Source organism: Branchiostoma belcheri, unplaced genomic scaffold, assembly GCF_001625305.1.
Source record: "Branchiostoma belcheri isolate BF01 breed outbred unplaced genomic scaffold, Haploidv18h27 scaffold8, whole genome shotgun sequence".
NCBI classification, from domain to species: Eukaryota; Metazoa; Chordata; class Leptocardii; order Amphioxiformes; family Branchiostomatidae; genus Branchiostoma; species Branchiostoma belcheri.
The window spans coordinates 1,013,863-1,032,371 of record NW_017804464.1 but is presented as its reverse complement, the minus strand read 5'-3'; the positions used below and the strand labels follow the sequence as shown (position 1 = coordinate 1,032,371).

The 18,509-nt window shown below is 40.3% G+C and overlaps 3 protein-coding genes across 3 annotated transcripts; 1 reads left to right on the top strand and 2 right to left on the bottom strand.

The window, feature by feature from the left end:
• Positions 1-3,133: 3,133 nt before the first annotated feature.
• On the bottom strand, positions 3,134-12,986 carry LOC109486295 (YTH domain-containing protein 1-like). Its single transcript, XM_019790089.1, has 17 exons — positions 12,784-12,986; positions 12,325-12,373; positions 11,918-12,205; positions 11,283-11,390; positions 10,799-10,855; positions 10,533-10,627; positions 10,136-10,189; positions 9,779-9,833; positions 9,484-9,601; positions 9,074-9,158; positions 8,741-8,913; positions 6,369-6,436; positions 5,695-5,728; positions 5,446-5,488; positions 4,884-4,961; positions 4,311-4,439; positions 3,134-3,881 (listed from the first exon to the last, which is right to left on the bottom strand). The coding sequence occupies exons 2-17, from the start codon at positions 12,353-12,355 to the stop codon at positions 3,786-3,788; spliced, it is 1,512 nt and encodes a 503-aa protein (XP_019645648.1). The 5' UTR covers positions 12,356-12,373; positions 12,784-12,986; the 3' UTR covers positions 3,134-3,785.
• Positions 12,987-13,192: 206 nt separating this feature from the next.
• LOC109486012 lies at positions 13,193-15,247 on the bottom strand. The gene is made up of 3 exons (XM_019789707.1): positions 15,051-15,247; positions 14,061-14,177; positions 13,193-13,593 (listed from the first exon to the last, which is right to left on the bottom strand). Exons 1-3 carry the CDS (start codon positions 15,070-15,072, stop codon positions 13,193-13,195), a joined length of 540 nt encoding a protein of 179 aa, XP_019645266.1. The 5' UTR covers positions 15,073-15,247.
• A 516-nt stretch (positions 15,248-15,763) lies between these two features.
• On the top strand, positions 15,764-17,660 carry LOC109486352 (pleckstrin homology domain-containing family J member 1-like). The gene is given in 6 exon segments (XM_019790180.1): positions 15,764-15,779; positions 15,782-15,868; positions 16,158-16,237; positions 16,435-16,513; positions 16,902-16,992; positions 17,307-17,660. Coding segments are annotated over 6 exon segments (459 nt in total). The 3' UTR covers positions 17,413-17,660.
• The last annotated feature ends 849 nt before the right edge of the window (positions 17,661-18,509 follow it).

The window sequence follows — 18,509 nt, the reverse complement described above, 5'->3', positions numbered from 1 at the left end:
GCTGGATCCCCTGTTACATTTCCATTGGATAGGGGACATCTTGGAGGAGTTTCAGTTTCCTAAATGGATACAAGAAAGAGTGTCACAGCAGTCACTTTGAACCTAATGCCACACGAAATTATTTTTTGGTTCTCAAAATTACAAAATTTACAAAAAAGTAATTCACCACAGCAGACAGGTTTACCTATTGTGTGACGTGTGGATGGTGTTCAGCACCAGGGACAGATTCAATTGTACTATATGTATGGTGTTTAGTACCAGGGACAGAGATGTGTATGTGGATGGCATTCAGCACCATAAAGATGTGTGTTTGTGTGCAGATGGTGTTCAGCACCATGGACAGGTGTGTGTTTAGAGATGGTGTTCAGCACAGGAAGTGTGGATAGTGTTCAGCACCAGAGAGTCAGAGGCAAGTGTGTGGATGGTGTTCAAAACTAGGGGTAAGTATGTAGTTGTGTATACATAGATCACGTTCAGCACTAGGGACAGGTCTCTGGATGGTGTTCAGGCCCAGGGGCATGTGTGTGGTTGTACAGATGGCATTCAGTTCCAGGGACAGGTCTGTGAAAGGTTTCCAACACCATATGGGCATGTGGATGGTGAATGTGTAGATGGTGTTCAGCAACAGCTAGTGATACGTATGTGTATGGGCATATGGATGGCAAATGTGTACATGGTGTTCAGCAACAGTGATATGTAATGTGTATAACTACAAATGTATATATATATAAGCAGAAGGAACTTCCAAACCCACCTGGATAGACTTAGTTGGCTGGCTGGAGGGAAAGATGCCAGGCAGGAACTTGGATAACAGAGGTTCCACGATGGGCCTGAGGAAGCGGTGGTACACCCACAGCAGTACAGGTACCACGATACATGCGATACACACCATACTGCAGGACTGTACAGGCTGTCTGGAAATACAACAATAAAGACACTATCAAGGGGGCACACCCTGGTTCACTTTGAGTCCCAGTCTGATGCTGCACCCTCAAGTGAATGAGGGTGACTGCTGATGGCTTGTCATTGTGCCACAGGCTCCCCCCGAATTTGAAATCTCAACCCGGCCTCATAGCATTGTAAGGGGCAAAATGCGCAAATCTTGCTGGTGCGCCAAGCTAAGTTATATCTGCAACCTTTTTCAACCTGGGATGTTACCTCATCAAAACATACTAGTACTAGTAAATTATTCCTTAACCGTGGTGACTCAGGAGGCTGCTTTTAACAATTTGTATGAATATATTGTTTTACAGATTTGTAAAAGCGGCTAGCTGAGTCGCAACGGCTAGCTTTCATTTCTCCAAAACACCACCCTCCAACTGCCCCCTCCCCCCCCCAAAAAAAATTACGCAAAATGCTCAGAATATTTGGGGTAGAATCCGTCAACAATGATTTTGCTTTGCGTAAAGAACTTGAAGTGAACATTACCTGTATGTAGCTCTGCAGGTGACTAAGAAACGTTGTTGTCTACCTTTAAATCATTAATCACACAGGATCGGGGAAAAATACTGCGTCAGACTGCAAAAACTCCGGTGCGAGACCGCCCAGCTGCGCTGTGACGTCACGGACTTCTCTCGACCAATGAAATCTAAGGGACTGTACGCTAGTATTTGCAAGTGGAGGTGGGTAATCCAAGCAGATGTCTGGCGGCAAAGGCGTTTCAGTTTAACGGTACAACCATCCTATATATGCAGGCAACATTTTATCCGCCAAAACCACAGATTTCTAACAGTCCTTGTCACTTATTACAGGCTTAAAAGTAGTGGCAGCAACATACACTGTATGGGGAATGTATTGACTGCTTCTAGATGTAACAGGCAATCATACTGAGGAAAAAGTTTAGCTTCATATAATAGATACGGGCAAAGTTAACGCTACCTACCCTTATGTATGCACTAACTTAAGTACTTTAAGTCTGTAAAAACTGTCAAATACAGCAAAAAAGCTGAAACGGTTGCTTGCTCAATGAAAACTTCAGGCGTCTTTGCCACTTTTACAGCCCATCAATTTCCTAGTCACTGGATCTTACTAACAGTATATGCTAAAGACTCCAAGTCTGGTTCTTTACTGTTCAATTGACTGTCTAACCCTGAGATTCCTTGAGTATCTATATTCCAATTACAGTACATAAACTTGCAAAACTTTCTATGGCAACAAGCCGTTACTTTCAATAAACCAGTTCTTGCAGAAAAAAAAACAAATTATACCATCATCCTTCACAAAAACTCACTTCCCTACAGTTCTGCATAAACCAGCAAAAGAACATGGAAGGACCTCTATTTATGTCCATGTTAAACAAATGATTAAGATACAAACAAGCAGCACTTCGAGTGTTTTTTAATATCTATCTTAACATCAACAAATGTCTTTGAAGCAAATTAAGAAATAATGTACGTTATACTTAAAATGTTAGCAGAGAACTTGTACCACAAACCTTGCAACATGGTATATTCCAGTTTTTTACGGATGTTTTGTTTACTTGAAGCATGTCTGTCCAATAGACAGAATGGCTAACACTTTTACCTCAATGCGTGGTACATAAACATACATTATAAACAGACATATAAAAGACATAAATACTACATAGGACCAGACGTAACAGTGTCAAAAATGCTCTAAGCACTCGACTTCAAGTCTATAATGTGCAGTCTCACAAAATCATGTTCAGTGCAAAAATATGTTGAATAACACCTGAAATATGTTAAAAAACTTGATAAAGCAACAAACTTGTGCATGTGGATCTATGATAAATGAAGAAATAAGTACGTAGGTCCTTGAGTTCAGGTTGATCTAACGTATTAGTCTTGTCTCTCAGCCGAGGTTGGAAACCCTTGTTGCAAATTAAAACATTTCTACACTAGTTGATTGAATAAATGAATGTGAATCAGACTATGTCTAGCTCTTGGTGGGAGACTCAACTAAAACTGAGAATTCTCTCAGCATCATAAAAAATATTGTAAGTTTAAAGAAAACGATGCTGGGTAAACTTGTAGCTGCATGGTTCATTTTTTATCAATCTAACGCCCATTGTACTGGCTGACCAACTGACTTGGACCTTGTATCACACATTGTCCAGTCTGAATCAAGTCAACTTGACTGAATGTTAAGTAAGGTACATGTTAGTTACTAGTACAAGGTATGGTAAAATGTCACAAGCTGCGTGTACATATACATGTAATATTCACATTCAGGAAGCAAAAAGAAAGATCAATTTGAAGTGACCTACGGGCACTACAACTTTTGCTAAATCATGTTTTTTTCTTTCTTTTCTTTCCCATCCATGATTTCTTCTAAATGTAGATGGCAGCCCTCACTGATGGCATATTGATATTTCAATAGACTATGTTTACTTCTTAATTAATTCTTCTTCATCTTTGACAGCATCTGAAGCTTTTGTGGTGACAGTGTACTTGGAACACATTCTCATTAACAATATCGATGAATCATTCCAAGCCATAGCAAAACAAGACAAAAAATTTTGCTACATTCTTTGCTATCATTGCCTGAACAATTACAACTGATCTTTAGTAAGATAATTTTGGTTCCTACATATTTTCCTCCTCAGATATAAGGCTGTGAATGTCTAATAGTAATGTTACCGATCGGACTACAATTAATAAAAGCCTATATTTCTTCCTGTAGAACACTTCTACTGAAGCCTTATCTTTACATTGTTTCCTACATGACCTACTGACTGGTAAAACATACATGTATCTTTATAAACGAGTTAATAATGTACAATCTTCCTTATGCAGCCTACTCTGCGTCGTGTTCTGCAGTTGACTTTATCTTCTGCTGAACCGCTGGCTGCGACTGCGGCTACTGCGGGACGTCCGACGGAGGAACTCATCGCAGGCCACTGCGTGGGAGTGGGAGTCGTACTGCAATGGGAGGACACAAATCAGGTTTGTTTAATGTAGCTGTGGACCCAACAGTTTCTCAACATTTCCAACATCTCAGTCCAGCTGTTGTCAACTTTATCAATAATAAGACAGCTAGATGTACATATATGACAGACAGAAATCTGCTATGAAAAAATCCAGATGTTCAGCACCATGGACTATATATCAAGTATGTTGATGAAGATAGACATCAAGGTAATGAGATATACAAGGAATTATTACTCAAGCTACTGGATACATGTCAGGCATTTCAAGTAGCATCCACTCCTTTTTGTCAGTGACTAACAGAATCTGTAGTTGAACACCACTTGAAAATTCTGATTTCAAACCTAACCAGTTGCTTGAGTAACAATTCCTTGTACATATTAAAATACTGAAATGGGAAAAGAAATATCAAAGGTACAACACCATTCTCTTCTCTTTGTAGCCTCTGTCTTCTCTGTGTGGCCCTGCATAGTCCTGAACACGTCTGTCATGATGTAGGGTAGCGTGTGGATAGCCTCCAAATGACGGATCTATTGGGTGCTGATGTGGTGGCTGGGAAGACAACATTTAATCAATGTTTGATAATCATCAGTTAATGGCAATTACAAAACTAGAAAGGTAAAATTTGCAACGCAAATGCACAAAGTTTACCTTCACATATGGTCTGCTCTGTTAATTCTTACTCAAATACATTCACATATATGGTGACAGGAGTCTAAATCCCTCCTGCTATAAAACTGCAACATGTAGCCCAACACCAGTTATCATGGTGACAGACGGTCTGGTTCAGGTCATTGACCAGGTCAGAGGTCAGTGTTTGGAATGGAAGCAGAAACAAGAGCAAAAGCAATGTTTTCCTTTGGTAAGACTTACTGGGTCTCTGTTCTTCCTATTTCTTCTAAAATTGACTTGTTTAATGAATGTGCAAATAAACGATGAACAAAACTGTGCCCTGACTTGTCCATGGACACTATGGGCTGCATTGGAATTACTCACAGGTCCAGGGTAGGGTGGCATTGCCATAGGTGGTGGTCTGGTAGGTGGATACATCTCATGCATGTAGTCTGGATAGGACTGAAAGAATACAAAAAGGTTGAACTTTTCTGTTTCAGTTAGGCAATCTAGTGATATGCCACTGAGCTCTTGCTAAATAGCTGTTTCTACACTCAACAACCTCTGCATTTGGTCCACTGAAAAAACAGAGCCATGTGGACTGTTTCTTCTTGCATACAATACTCAATAGCTGTCCTTGAATACTCTCCCTCTAGACGTCACTTTGTGTGCATGAGGCCACTAGGGTAGTGTAAATTTATACCAGTCCTTACTGGTACATAGTGATTCAGTATTTTAGACCTAATTGATTTTCACGGTACTGTGTACCAGTACGAAGCCCTGGGTCATAGTGTGTTTAGAGTGACACTGTATGATTCTCAGAATTCAGTGGGACCAAGTTCATGATAGGGTGTTTCTAACACTGCCTATGGTGACATGTGGAGTGTTTGTGTGTAATATTTTATTATATATTCATACTTTTGAAACCACAAGGACAATAACTCACCCCATTAATCATGGCCTCTCGCCGCATACCGTGAAACCGAGGCCTAGAAATGATCAACGGAGGCTGTTAAACATTACATTAATTTTCATGAGTTTTCATCCAGAAATATGCAGAAACACACTTAAAACAATATCTCCACTTTTCATGGAGGTAACAACCATCTTTCCTCAGTCCCTTGAGTGTTTGTTTTGACCAGGTTTGATTGTATAAATGCCATGTGATGAAGTCAACCTTATCAGGATTACTGACCTGTCCTCTGGTCTACCACGATGATCCTTGTACCCTGTTGACAAAAGTCAGAAATTCAATAACTTTACCCTCTACCAGCTGACAATGTAACCGATACAATACTGGTGCATAGTTATCCTTATCATGTGATTTCTTACTTTATTTATTTATCTTGAGGACATGACAGACATAGGCATAAGAAAATGGATATCACCGAAGTTCAGAATCTGTCTCGACAATTCTATGCCAAACTGTTTTATGGGAAACCCATGGAAAATCAGCCCTCTCTTGAACTGGCATGGCCTAAGCCAATCTCAGCATTGGTAACTTCTTTAATTTTTTTAAAAGCTGCATTATGTAACATTAGAATGATACAGTGTGGAAGTAGAGGAAATTTACAAATACAGCTATCAGCCATGTTTGTTTACATTCTGATCGTTTGTCTAGCTGTTACATTGTTTTTTGGCTGTTACATAATGCCCCTTTAACAACTCTCAGTCTTTTCACCCCAATACATTTTCCTGTCTCCTCCGAAAAATCAAACAGCCCTAAAATCTACAAAATACACACATGATAAATACTACATTGAGTTACATGTAGTCCTCAAAAGGCCTTGCATGTACTTCACATCATAATTGCACTTAATAAACATTGTATACAGTACAGTTGCATGGTAAAAAACAACATAATGGAACCTGGGCCATAATATTCTCGGCGAAAGCGCTTTCTTCTTGCTTCTTCATACTCCATGTATCTCCATCTTCTGAAGCACAACATAACAACTTGGTTACATCTACAAGAACGAAGATAATCAAACAAGCCAGCTATGCAACCATCATTGCTGGATCTACACGTACCTACATTTTGTATGTGTGTTTCACATCATCTTTATTGAATTGAGAACAATTAAAACATTAGACAAGATGAAGGGTTAATAAACACCTCGGTCACATTGATCTAGGTTAACAGGTACTATTATACCAAAAATGTCATGGGAACTTCCTTCTTCGGCTTCAAAGAAACTGGATTCAATTTGAACTTTTAAATTTGGGGTTACATAACCAGAAATTTGGCATATACTAAGAGTGGGCAAATACCCATTTTCTTATTTTCTATTTATATTCATTTATTTCTGTGTTTTTACATTTTTACCAGGGTGGCTATCTTGGTGACTAGGCACTTCTTTTCAGAGTAGCCCTGGGATACATGTATACAAACATTATGCTACAATATATACAAGAAGAAAATTGTACATCAAAACCAAATTCGTTGTCCATACTCAAATTCATGCCAGGTCAATTGTTGGAGAGTTGAAAAAATGAATGCATGCTGCTACATGTTGAACCTGTACCAAGGGAATTATCACGTACAGGGCAACTTCATTATGCAGGTTAGTGCAGGTAATATTTGCGAAGTTGCGAAGATATTTCCGTTGTCTACCTGCACATAGCCTGCACCAGTCCATGTAAGGGACCTGAAACTTAATAGGAATTTTTGTTTGTACCCCAAGTACTGTGTAAAATGTGACACAAAGAATTGGAACCAAGTTGTGCTGGTACAATCCGGTGTAGGTGATTTGAATGTTACCCACACCAGTACAGTTATAGGATCTCGAAGTGAGCACTGTCATGGCAATTTGCTACTCATCATCTATAATTAGGACAAAACCAGTGTGCAATGGTAGCTTCACGAAGTTTGCTGGAATAAAGGACTGTTCTTACATACATAGGTGGATGAATTAAGCAGACAGGGTACCAGGGTTTATACTTACCTTGGATATGTAAATTGTGAGATCTTCTCATAGGACAGGGTCTGCCGATCAGATAACATGCCCATTCTAACACACTAAATGTCATGTCAAACTGTAGTGGCATCCAAAGAAAAAGAAAAAAACATACCATTCTGACGATATCACTGATGGCAAAGCCCTTAATGCTGAACTGATGTCTCTAAGGGATAATTCTCAACAGTCTGTACTGGTACCAATGTGGTGTTGTGGAAGGCACTGTCATTTGTAGTACTGCAGCCCAGTAAGGGCATTTGTCAGTCTTTCACGAAAGGGGAACAGTCCAACAAACGCGGTTTGGCCCAACTGCTTGCTGCAGATTGACTGGGCTTTGCTGCCACAATCCGCTGGGTTTCCAGACTAAACAAGTGCACTGAATTCCCACATGGATTCCTGTGTCATACCATAAATGGCATGAGGCAGGAACTCTACACCAAAGTCTGCATATTGGGACAGTTCTGGGAACTTCAACAGTAAGCTGAGGCCTCACCCACCAATGTCAAGCAATGGTTTAGAGAACATTGGCTCCACATGCAAACTGGTATTGGTCCACCACGGTCCTACCCAGGAAAATACTCTTCCTCCACTACGTACTGCCTGCGACTACAAACGCTTGCACACTCGCACAGGGACATCACCAGCAACATAATCTCTCCTGTGAGGAAAGACCTGAGGTACAGGAATACACATTGTGTACATTAATTCTCCCTGAGCAGAAGGATTCCATACTTGAACTGCCAGTCCTCCAAGGTCCTGTTTGGAACTTGCTGACATTGTGGGCAAAAGGGATACACACACCCCCTTTGTTGTTGAAAACCTGTGAGAAGATATGTTAGTACCTACATGTATGTTCTCGCATACTGACGACTACATTGTGTACATGTAAAATGTGAGTCAAAAGGACAGAAAACAATGTACACCTTGTACTGCGTGCTTCTGCAAATGTCAAAAGCAACATTGAATGTATGATAAGCTATTGCTGTGCCTGTGTTGTGCAGAGACACAGAGTTAGCCCTTCTCGGCTGGACTGGGCATTTGGACAAAAGAGTACAGAAAGCCTGTCAGCCCAGGCCTCCACACCATCGGGGGGCAGAAGTGTGGCTGTTGGCAGCTTTCAGAATCATATTTTTTTTAAAACTTCAGCTTGGGCAAATGTAAGGTTCCTTCCAAGAAAGAATCTGGGTTATGTCCGGTACATTCTTCAGCAACATATTTTCAGTCCGAATCATCTGCATAACGGCCAGGAATTGTCCTAAGACCATCAACAGTCCAAACGCTAACCTCGAGGAAGCACCGTCGGATCGCCGTACGCGTTCTTCGCTACGTGGCACGTCGTGTCGTTTCTTTTCCCCGTAGTACTGTCTTCTGCTGCGGCGGCAAATCGCCGACAAGTCCACGTGTTCGTCAGGCGGGAACATCTGGCACAGGGCGGCGGCACAGTTGGGCTCCAACTCCTAGAACAAATATGGGAATATAGAGTTGGAGTCATGGAAACAAATCTATCTGACATGTACATGTATATATCCTGACACAAGTCCAGTTATTTTCCATACAGATACCCACCACTAGTCATGACAGAACTGTTGAAAATAGAGAAATGGTTGCCTGACTCACCTGGCCATCTCTGCCTATCTTGATGGGCTTGTTCTCATTCCATGCGTTGAACAGATGTGTGGTCTTGGTAAAGGGCAGTTCATGCCTGACAAATGGCAGAAACACAGACACACCAATGACAAAAAGTAAAGCACAAGAAAAAACAAGAATTATTTTAGAATAATCTAAAACCTTCAATCCAAAACTACACCCCGAGGCAGCACCAAAACTGTCCGGCTAAATTCTACTTTCATCAGAACTTAAAGAAAGGAAACAAAATTGGTAATAACTCAATGCATGTACACGACTGAAGTCTTTCCTGACCATTTACTTGACAGCATCGAAGAATGAAAGCTATAGTAAGAGTCTCATTTTATCATCATCAGTATCAACACATATTGAACATCACAAATGAAAAATTCTGGCCTTACCTGTTGATCCAGTCTAGTTTGATGACTCCTCCCAAAGCCTTGGCACTCAGGCCTGGAGGCAGAACCCACTGGATAGGCTTCACATCCCGACGCGACTCACTCGACATACGAGCAAAACCTGAAAAATACATCTTCTGTCAACTAACCTGAACATGTACTCTTTCTCTCTTTCTTAATGAAAATTGCAATGGCAATATTTGTGGAGCACTAGGCAGCATATTCAGTTGATAATATGGCCTCAAATTTGTCAGCTATCTGAAAACAGTTCACTGTTCCATGTGGGATAACAACATACCTTGGAATTTGCCACTCTCCTTCACAGAAAACACCAGAATGATGTTGCGGGATTCCTGTTGAACATACAAGTTACAGTCACCTGTCCACTGGTTCCAATTATTGCTAACTACTGAAACTAATTAATTAGCAACTTGAGGCCTGAAGTAAGACATGTGCAATGAGGGTGTTCTGATTGCAGTTAATTACATACACTCACCTTCAAGTACCTAGCCTTTAACAATGTCAAATGGAAATCAAAACAACTGATTCTGAAACTTGGAAGTTCAAAATCTCACCTAGTCCAGAGGTTGAAATGCTACAACTACAAGTAAGAACACTGGAAACCCCCACATTTAAGACTAGTTATACTACAAACCTTGAAAGCCTGGTTGAGCCTCATTTCATTGTTGGGAGGAGTAGACCACACACCCTGGAATAGACACACTATAACTGTTACCTGGATCATGCAAAATGTACAAAAACAGGACGTGTTGCTGCAGTACATAGGAAGGCTGCTAGGAGAGTCTCAGATGCATAATCAACCTTGACTTTTGTCTTCCCTAGATCTACCCACCTTCTAAATATCATAACATTATCGATCTATAAACACTCTCCACTTTCAGTTTGGAATGCCACTTTCCCCATTTTGACACATAATAATTCAAGTAAAATGTGTGTATAATTGACAAGTATGATGTAGGTTACTCGAGTTATTGCTGGCCAAAGTATCCAATAAGACAAAAAAGACACACCAAAAGCAATATTAAGCTTACCTTTGCTTTTGCCAGTGCCACGTTCTCATGGTTGTTACTCTTTACTAGGAAGAACCTGGCATCGCGGAACAAGTACCGAAGTTTGGAGGACTGATCTGAAGACCAGGCAGGATGTGTTTTAGCATTCAAGAATAAGCAGATACAAAAATAATTCGCAGATACAAAAATATCAGCTTAGATAGTTAGAAATTATACTAAGCCACATTTTTCTTAGGACCTTACTTTACTGGGTTTTCTATCTAACCAGTGTTACTGTGCATACAAACCTTTCTTCACTGCTTTCACACTTGATGAAGGGACCCTTGTTCTTTTTGATCTTGATGCTGCAATGCAAAACATCAAATGTATAATGTACTTAGTAGCTTGTAATCCTTTAATGTGTAACATATGTTTTGTGAGCCTACCAGAGCTTTTGTAAATTTTGTGTATTAATGATACACAAAGAAATTGTTACTCAAGCAACTGGTTAGCTTTTAGGTTTCCTTACAAGTGTATCTTATTACATTGATGTCTAACCTTCATTTACATAAATGACTTCTACATTTTACAAAATCTATGCATGGTGATAGTCATGTTGGTGTGTTACACTGAGGGGCAGTTATACCAACCTATACAGATACAGGCAAGGAACACTATTATTCCTGGAAGTACATGTACTAACAACTAAGACATCAAACAGAAAAGCATTTTACAGTGGTTTTAAACTGGCAACATTCTTCATGTTTGGGCGATCTGTGAAGTTCATCCTACCTGCTTCATTTTCCGAGTCAGAAGTGTTTCCTCTGTCAAAAACAATTGGGGAGATTTTCCTCTTCCTCTTCCTTCGATCATCATGTGAAGTTTTCTTACTTTCTGTCCCTAAAGGGTAAGAAGAGAAAATAACAAAAATCATGCAACCATGGCAAGAGAATGAATATGATGGACTACTTTAGCCTTTTGACAATTCAAGAAAAGAAAATTCACTCATCAAATTGTATCAGTTGCTGCACAGTCAAAGGCAACATTACAAGTTTATATGCTTGTTGCTTCCAGTCGGGCATCTGGAATGTGTATTGTGGAACGTGTATTGCAAATAATTCTGGGGTGGTGTGGCATAATGGCAGAGTGTTCGACTCAGAACCAAGAGGTCTTGGGTTTGAGTCCTGCCATGCCACTAGTCTTGTGCCCTTGGGAAAGGCACTTTACACAACTTTCCTCACTTGAATGAGTATTGTCCTGTCCTGTATTTGTCCTCTGCATTGGTGGCGGCATAGAATACTAGTAAGCTGAAAAAACCATTAACGTGTCTAGTCCTGTCATGACTCATGAATTGTTGGATTAAAAAAAATTCTATGATGGGTCCATATAAATACCCAGGCTTGAGGCACAGTAGTTTAACTAGTTACCTTCTCCCCCCAGGTCTGAGCCAGTGGGGCTGAGACTCCTGCTGGGGGAGCGTGAGTCCATCCCACTGGGACTGGGACTGCGGCTCAGACTGTGGCTGGGACTGCTGAAGCTGTGGGAATGTGAGGATGACGTGCTGGCCTCGCTACGGGTGTCAAACTCCATCTCCTGACTGGAGACAGGCTCCGTGTCAGGGGCAGGGGGTTCCACCACACCGCCCAGGTCCTCAGTCACCTCCATAGCCTCCTCTTCTTCCTCTTCCTCCAGATTCTCCAGACCAAGGGGGGCATCTAGCAACAATGACACAAGTCAAGCATATTGTACTTCATTTTAAAGCTATCATTCTGTATTTGAACAAAGGAAAATCAATGCTGTGTTCCCTATTAGAAAAACAAGGATTATATCTTACCTTCACGATTATATGCCTCACTCTTTGACATGGATAACAGTTCAAGGATCTGGAAGTACAAGTAAAAAGCAATAAGTGATACTTTCCGAATATTCAGACATAAAATTCATAGCAGTAGAAACTTTGTATAAGTTCCACAACCTCATACCTTCACAAATGATGTTAATGTTTTTGACTGACAAATAACAAATGCTTTCCATTTATAATGCAAGTAAGGTCAGTAGGCCTGTTGGCAGAGATCTTGTGGAGTTACACTGGACTGTAAGTCTCACACCATGGTTTTTGTGTTGGCACATGTGAGACAGGATGGCCCTACAGAAAAAATCTCCAGAAAATTTCACAAAATATTTCACTAAATCAGACAAGACTTTGATGTACATGATAACTATAATATCCCAATGTCCTATGATTGTATGGTGTGGGATTAAGAAGTGAAATATGAAATTTTTCAGGAATTACCTGTTCTTTCTCCTCCTTTGAAGCTGCACTTTTGCCATGCTCTGCTGTCTTCCTGCTCTCACCATGTTTCTTAGGAGTCTTTTTCTGCTCTATATCAGTGTTTCCCTCATCTGTCAGTTCTAGTGTATTGTCTTCCTTGTCCTCTATTGTATCACCTGTATAAAGATATTTTCCGTAGAATGCAAAAATCAATTCCAAAGGAAAAGAAGAAAATGTAAAGAAATAAAATGAAGAGTCTATTCCATACCATACTCTGTGTGTTTAGTCATTTGTTAAATTTTCATGACCACAGACATAGATTTCATAATGAAGGGTGCTTTTTTTGCCAAACTTTTTATTTGCACGCTCGCATCAGTTTTGTGTTCTGAGAGGATGTCATCCACACAGTCAAATCAACTGTGAACATGGTCTAAATAACACCAGATAACTTACCCTCTGTCTGGGCCCTGTCAAGAAGCTGCTTACTAACATCTTTCTCTTTCTGCTTGACTTTAGCTGCTTCTCTCTCTGGCTTTTCCATCTCTTGTTTCTTCTCCTTGTCACTCTCCTGACTGGTTTCTACGTTTTTCTTATTTTCTCGGGCCTTCCTTCCACGCCCGGGACCCTTCTTCCTCTCACTCCCTCCGAGTGTCTCTTTGTTCGCTGAGTTACCGCCTACAAGTGTCTTCCCGGGCACTTCTGCAGTCTTGTCGTCTCCCGGTGCTTCCATCTTTTGGCGGGGAGACTTGTCTGCAGCGTTGTTGGACCTCTGGGCCCGTGTGGTCCCAGCTGCTTTCCTGTGTTTCAGTCTTCCTGACTTTCCTGTCATACCTGAAACAAAGAAGGGAAATCACTCTGATTTTGTCTAATTTAGAGGTCTAGTACAGATCAGTACTGCATAAAGGAAAATTAGAGATCAAACTTCACAAGAGAAGTAAGTCATGACATAATGTTCCATATTCAAAGAACAGTTCCATGTAAATACTTTTTGAACAGGAACAGTATCAAATTTTGACACTTTGATATTGCATGAGGCCACTAATATAGAGGATGGAATGAAAAACATGTTAGTTTTGCCCATGTTTTGACAGACTATTCTCCATAAACAAAAACTTAACCCTAACTCTATATCAAAAGAAAAAAATGTTTGTCATTATTGAAGAAGTTCAGAAGAACATGATAATTTGTTGAATTGTTCAGGTACAGGTAAACCTGTGTACCTGTACTTGTATCTGTACCTAAGAATAGAGTAAGATTTGTTTAGGTACACAACTCAGGTACACAATTAGTGGTAGTACCTTTCTTGGCGCCCTCGGCTTTGTCCTTGTTTTCCATGAAGAGATCGTCATCAGCAGGGGTTTCCCCAGACAGGCACAGGATGTCATCCAGCAAGTTCACAGCTTCATCACCACCACCTGAACAACACAACAACGATCATCCAGCAAGTTGACAGCTTCATCACCACCATCTGAACAACACAACAACGATCATCCAGCAAGTTGACAGCTTCATCACCACCACCTGGTCAACATGACAACTCACACTCACTATATACTCCAGGCTACCATTCGACATTGCATACCAGGGCTTGAAATACTAAATTTTTCAATTACAACTCACATGCAAAATCGCATGTTGCCATAAAATTTGTTGGTTGAAAATTGACACACGTTGATACCATCTAAAAAACCTACTGCAAAATTGAAGCTTCAGTCTTCTCTACAACAGGATATATAAGAAAATCTACAACACCATGTTCGTATGATACTATCAATAATTTGATAGAGGGAAACTTTTACCTAAGATGGCCTGGATGCGAGGCTATGCAAACGTTTTTAAATTTGGTCAGGCACAAATTATGACATCTTACATTTCCTCTAGACATTTTTTGTCAAATATATATATCCTTATGATATAGATTTCTCATTTCATTACGATACAGATTTCAACATTATACACACAGGAGAGCAATTATTTTCATGGGTCATGGGTAGACGACAGAATATAATTTATGTGTTTTCTCGCCTGGGTGCCAGACTGCCTCCGGGGCCTGTTTCTCGGCTCCAGGGCAAACATCACCCCAAGGAAATCGTAGCACAGACTCCCTCAGTTACGCCCTGATCCCTGCACGCTGGCTAATTCTGGTCTAGAATCCAGACTAGTGTTTTCCTCTTTACCTCCATGCATATACAATTGTATTTTCTGCGTAATCTGTTGTGTGTTTGCAAAATTAAAGAGGACGCTAGACGCCACAACATTATCTGGCAAGGGTTAGACAGAAAACGCACCTCTACCGGCTTCGTTGTTCATAGCGCCCCTACTGGTTCCGGGGAAATCCTTCTTCTTCTGTATGGACTGGATAAAGCCTGTAAAACCCGTGGCAGGACAGATTTCCAGCCGAACCACAGGTACGCAAGTTTCCAACCCAAAGCAAGATGGCGGCGTCACAAGTGGCCGGAAATGACGCTTGGTCCCTGCAAATCTCGCGTGGTTTCACGAGAACTGTGTAAAACATCCACATCCACAGCCCACTAGTGTACCGGAGGTCTAACTTTTTGTCCGGCAAAGATCACATTTTCACAGCGGTAAATCGGATCTTAAGACGTTTTGTTGTCAACCTGCCTCTTCTAATTACTATCCTAGACATAGATTTGAAGTGAGACTTGTATAATTACCTTCGTCAGAAGGTTATGTTGTTGGTTGCATGTGTGTGGCCTAAATCTGTCATTCCAATTTGAATGAATGAGTTTTGATTTTTGTCTACCACGGAGAATGGAATGGTTTAAGATTTTGTCAGTCCAGACTCCAGAGTGACAAAATGTTTCATCATATGTAATGAGTTGTTTTCCATTGCTGCCATCCAGTTCTTGAGTTATCCTCCATCAAATACATGGTATTTTTAAAGAAATGCCCCTGCAGTTCCAGTAGAAGGTGCTAGGGACTCCGAAAAAAGGAGCCCAAACTGATATTTTAATGGCTTGTTCCTATGTCTAGAAGCACCATGCGGTATAGTGAAAAAGACTCCTAAGTCTGGCCCTGCAGTCACCAGAAAAGGAAGGCAAGATTCTGCACCGGATGTCAGGCACCAAGGGAAGACTTGTGGAAGGTAAAACCAACTTAAATCATAGAGAACTTTATTGACACAACAATCTTGACATAGCGACTTTCGTAAGGTCTATATTCTATAACGAAACATACAGAGAGACAAATGGGCACAAGAGAATTGACTTTCGTACAAGAGTATGAACGAGAAAACATGCTGACATTATTATTAGGGCTGTAGAACATTTACCACCTGGGGAAATAATAGAAATAGACTGACAAGTCAGTGGCACCATTGCAATTGTGATCATTTATCTCCTTTGTCATTAATGATTTTTTTTTCGTTTAACCAGGATACAAGGACAGACTCATCAGACTCAAGGCCAACTTTCTCTTCTTATTCAAGACAAATGAACAAGGCCAGATTCTGGAGGTACGAGACTGGGCATGGGTTATTACGATAGGTTGCAGTTGCTATCGAAAGTCGGGATATTTTTTTCAGCTACAGCACTTTATTACAGATGTTGTATGACTATGTTGGAATGTATAATGATTTGACTTGTAACTGTCTCTATTCATGATTTTATGATGTGTTATTTGTTTGTTTTGTTTGTTTTATGTGACCTTCAGCCTGTAGGAGCTGTGTTGCTGGAGAGATGTAAAATTCAGCCAGAACCAAAAGCAGACAAGGCCAATGTTTTTTCTATAGGTAAGGTAGTAAACATGTACCCAAGCTTCATGAAGCTTTGGAGAGCAGCAATGTGCCATGGCATTCAGTGGCAACATTTCCTTCTGTGTTGCACATGTACAAGTAAATAGGCAGTACAAATGTACACATGACATAAGGTCTCATTTATGCATTACTTCTAGTTAACCTAGATTATTACCAACCTAAAAAGTAAGCAGCTGTACATGTATGAAAGTGTGTTCATATTGGTAAGAAAATTCCTTATAGCCAGCCCAACGGATGAAAAAACATGAATGAGACCATAAGTATTCAGTCATTAAGTGGGAGGGGGATGGATAACTTTGGTACCTGGTAAATAATTAACGTTTGTTCAATGATAAGAACTGAAATGAGTTTTTCTTCTACATAGCTCTACAGGACGACCCGGAATGCAAGTATTACTTTGCCTGCAGATCTCTTGATGAGTGCAACGACTGGTTAACTGCATTGAAAAATGCCAGGTATGCAGTCAGTCCTTAGATGATAGAATGTACCTATTGTGACAGGAGTCTAAATCCCTCCTGCTATAACATTGCAACATGATGTAACCCAACACTAGTTACCATGGTGACAGACATCTGGTTCAGGTCATTGACCTTATTGGTTTGGAGAAGAAAAAGAAACAGAGCAAAAAACAATATGTTTTCCTTAGGTAAACATAATCAACTTGATAAAATCTGAACTCAGAACCTATTTGCTTCTCTGTTCATGTCTGATATTCTGTTAGAGGTAAGAGAGAGTGTTAGAGACTAACTATTTGACTCCATTATTGCAGTTATGAGAACATGAGGTCCAACATCCTGCTGCTCCAGAACAAGTTATCAAGACACACAGGGCAGCAAAGACTCCAGCATGGCCACATGTCAGCAGCTAGACAATAAGATCTTAGTTGTTCTCTTATCATTCATTCTTCAGCTCTCCCAACACATAAGCCTGGTGTTCATCCTATATTATATTCGAGCTCCAGTTTACCACATCGTATTTCTGCTAGCACTTTCAAGCACATTAACAAATTAAACACCAGTTTTCTATGGATTGTCCAACTGGTGATGTACATGATTAAGACTTTGAAACATGAGGCAGTCATAGAATTTCTGATCAACATTGAATAAATAGTGTTTCTAACCAACCTGTGTGAGGTTTATGTTGTTCTTTGTTTTGGCTTAGGTTTATAAAGTGATATAGATTTAGCTGATATACGGTATGGCCTAAGGTAGTATAAGTGGTCACCCAAATGTCATGGCCAAATGAATTTATAAGGCTATCTGTCAACCAATGGCAACTAATGAAAATGACTTAAAACATCAAACTCTTCATTTGATGTTTTATTCAGTTTGTTTGCTTTGTTATACTGTTATTGACTTACAATTTACACATGCCTTCAGCACTAAGATAAAGGATGGTACAGTGTAATACAAAGTGTGGGAAGGTCCTTCAGAACTATGAAAAGGGATGGTACAGGATAGTACAAAGTGGGAGAAGGTCCTTCAGCACCAAGGAAAGGGACGGTACAGGATAGTACAAAGGGGAAGGTCTTTCAGCACCAAGGAAAGGGACGGCATGGGATAGTACAAAGGGAACGAAACATCCGTTCGTCCAGCCGGCCCGTTCACCCAAATAAACTCGCCCCTTGTATGCAAATGTTGTTGTCCTACTGCAGTTTTGGAGAAAGATTTATGAAGCTGTGTGATGTTTATCTGGTGTTGTAGTCCATGTAACAAAAAGCATTATACTCTAATACATTTTGGATACAAAGCGCACCACACTTTGCGTAAGTTAGATGTTAATGAAATATGCTCAATTTTATGCCTGACAATTCGGGCCTAGGGCCGCAACTAGGCTGTCATTTTAGACAAATAGGGTTATTCTACTACTGCTACTAAGAGTAACATTACTGCATACTTAGAAAGTAGAAATCCGTCTATCCTTTCTTGAGTTATCCCATTTGAAAACTGTCAACAAAACGGCCCTGCAATTT

Bases quoted from the DNA above. Each gene is read 5' to 3' on its own strand.
- LOC109486295 (XM_019790089.1), bottom strand. From the start codon at position 12,355: ATGTCAAAGAGTGAGGCATATAATCGTGAAG. The intron at 11,391-11,917 runs GTAACTAGTTAA...CTTACCCTTTAG, and splicing joins CTCAGACCTGGGGGGAGAAG to GGACAGAAAGTAAGAAAACT. The intron at 4,962-5,445 runs GTGAGTTATTGT...GTATTCTTTCAG, and splicing joins GAGAGGCCATGATTAATGGG to TCCTATCCAGACTACATGCA.
- LOC109486012 (XM_019789707.1), bottom strand. From the start codon at position 15,072: ATGAACAACGAAGCCGGTAGAG. The intron at 14,178-15,050 runs GTGCGTTTTCTG...TGTGTTGTTCAG, and splicing joins GAACAACGAAGCCGGTAGAG to GTGGTGGTGATGAAGCTGTG. The intron at 13,594-14,060 runs GTACTACCACTA...TCTTTGTTTCAG, and splicing joins AGCCGAGGGCGCCAAGAAAG to GTATGACAGGAAAGTCAGGA.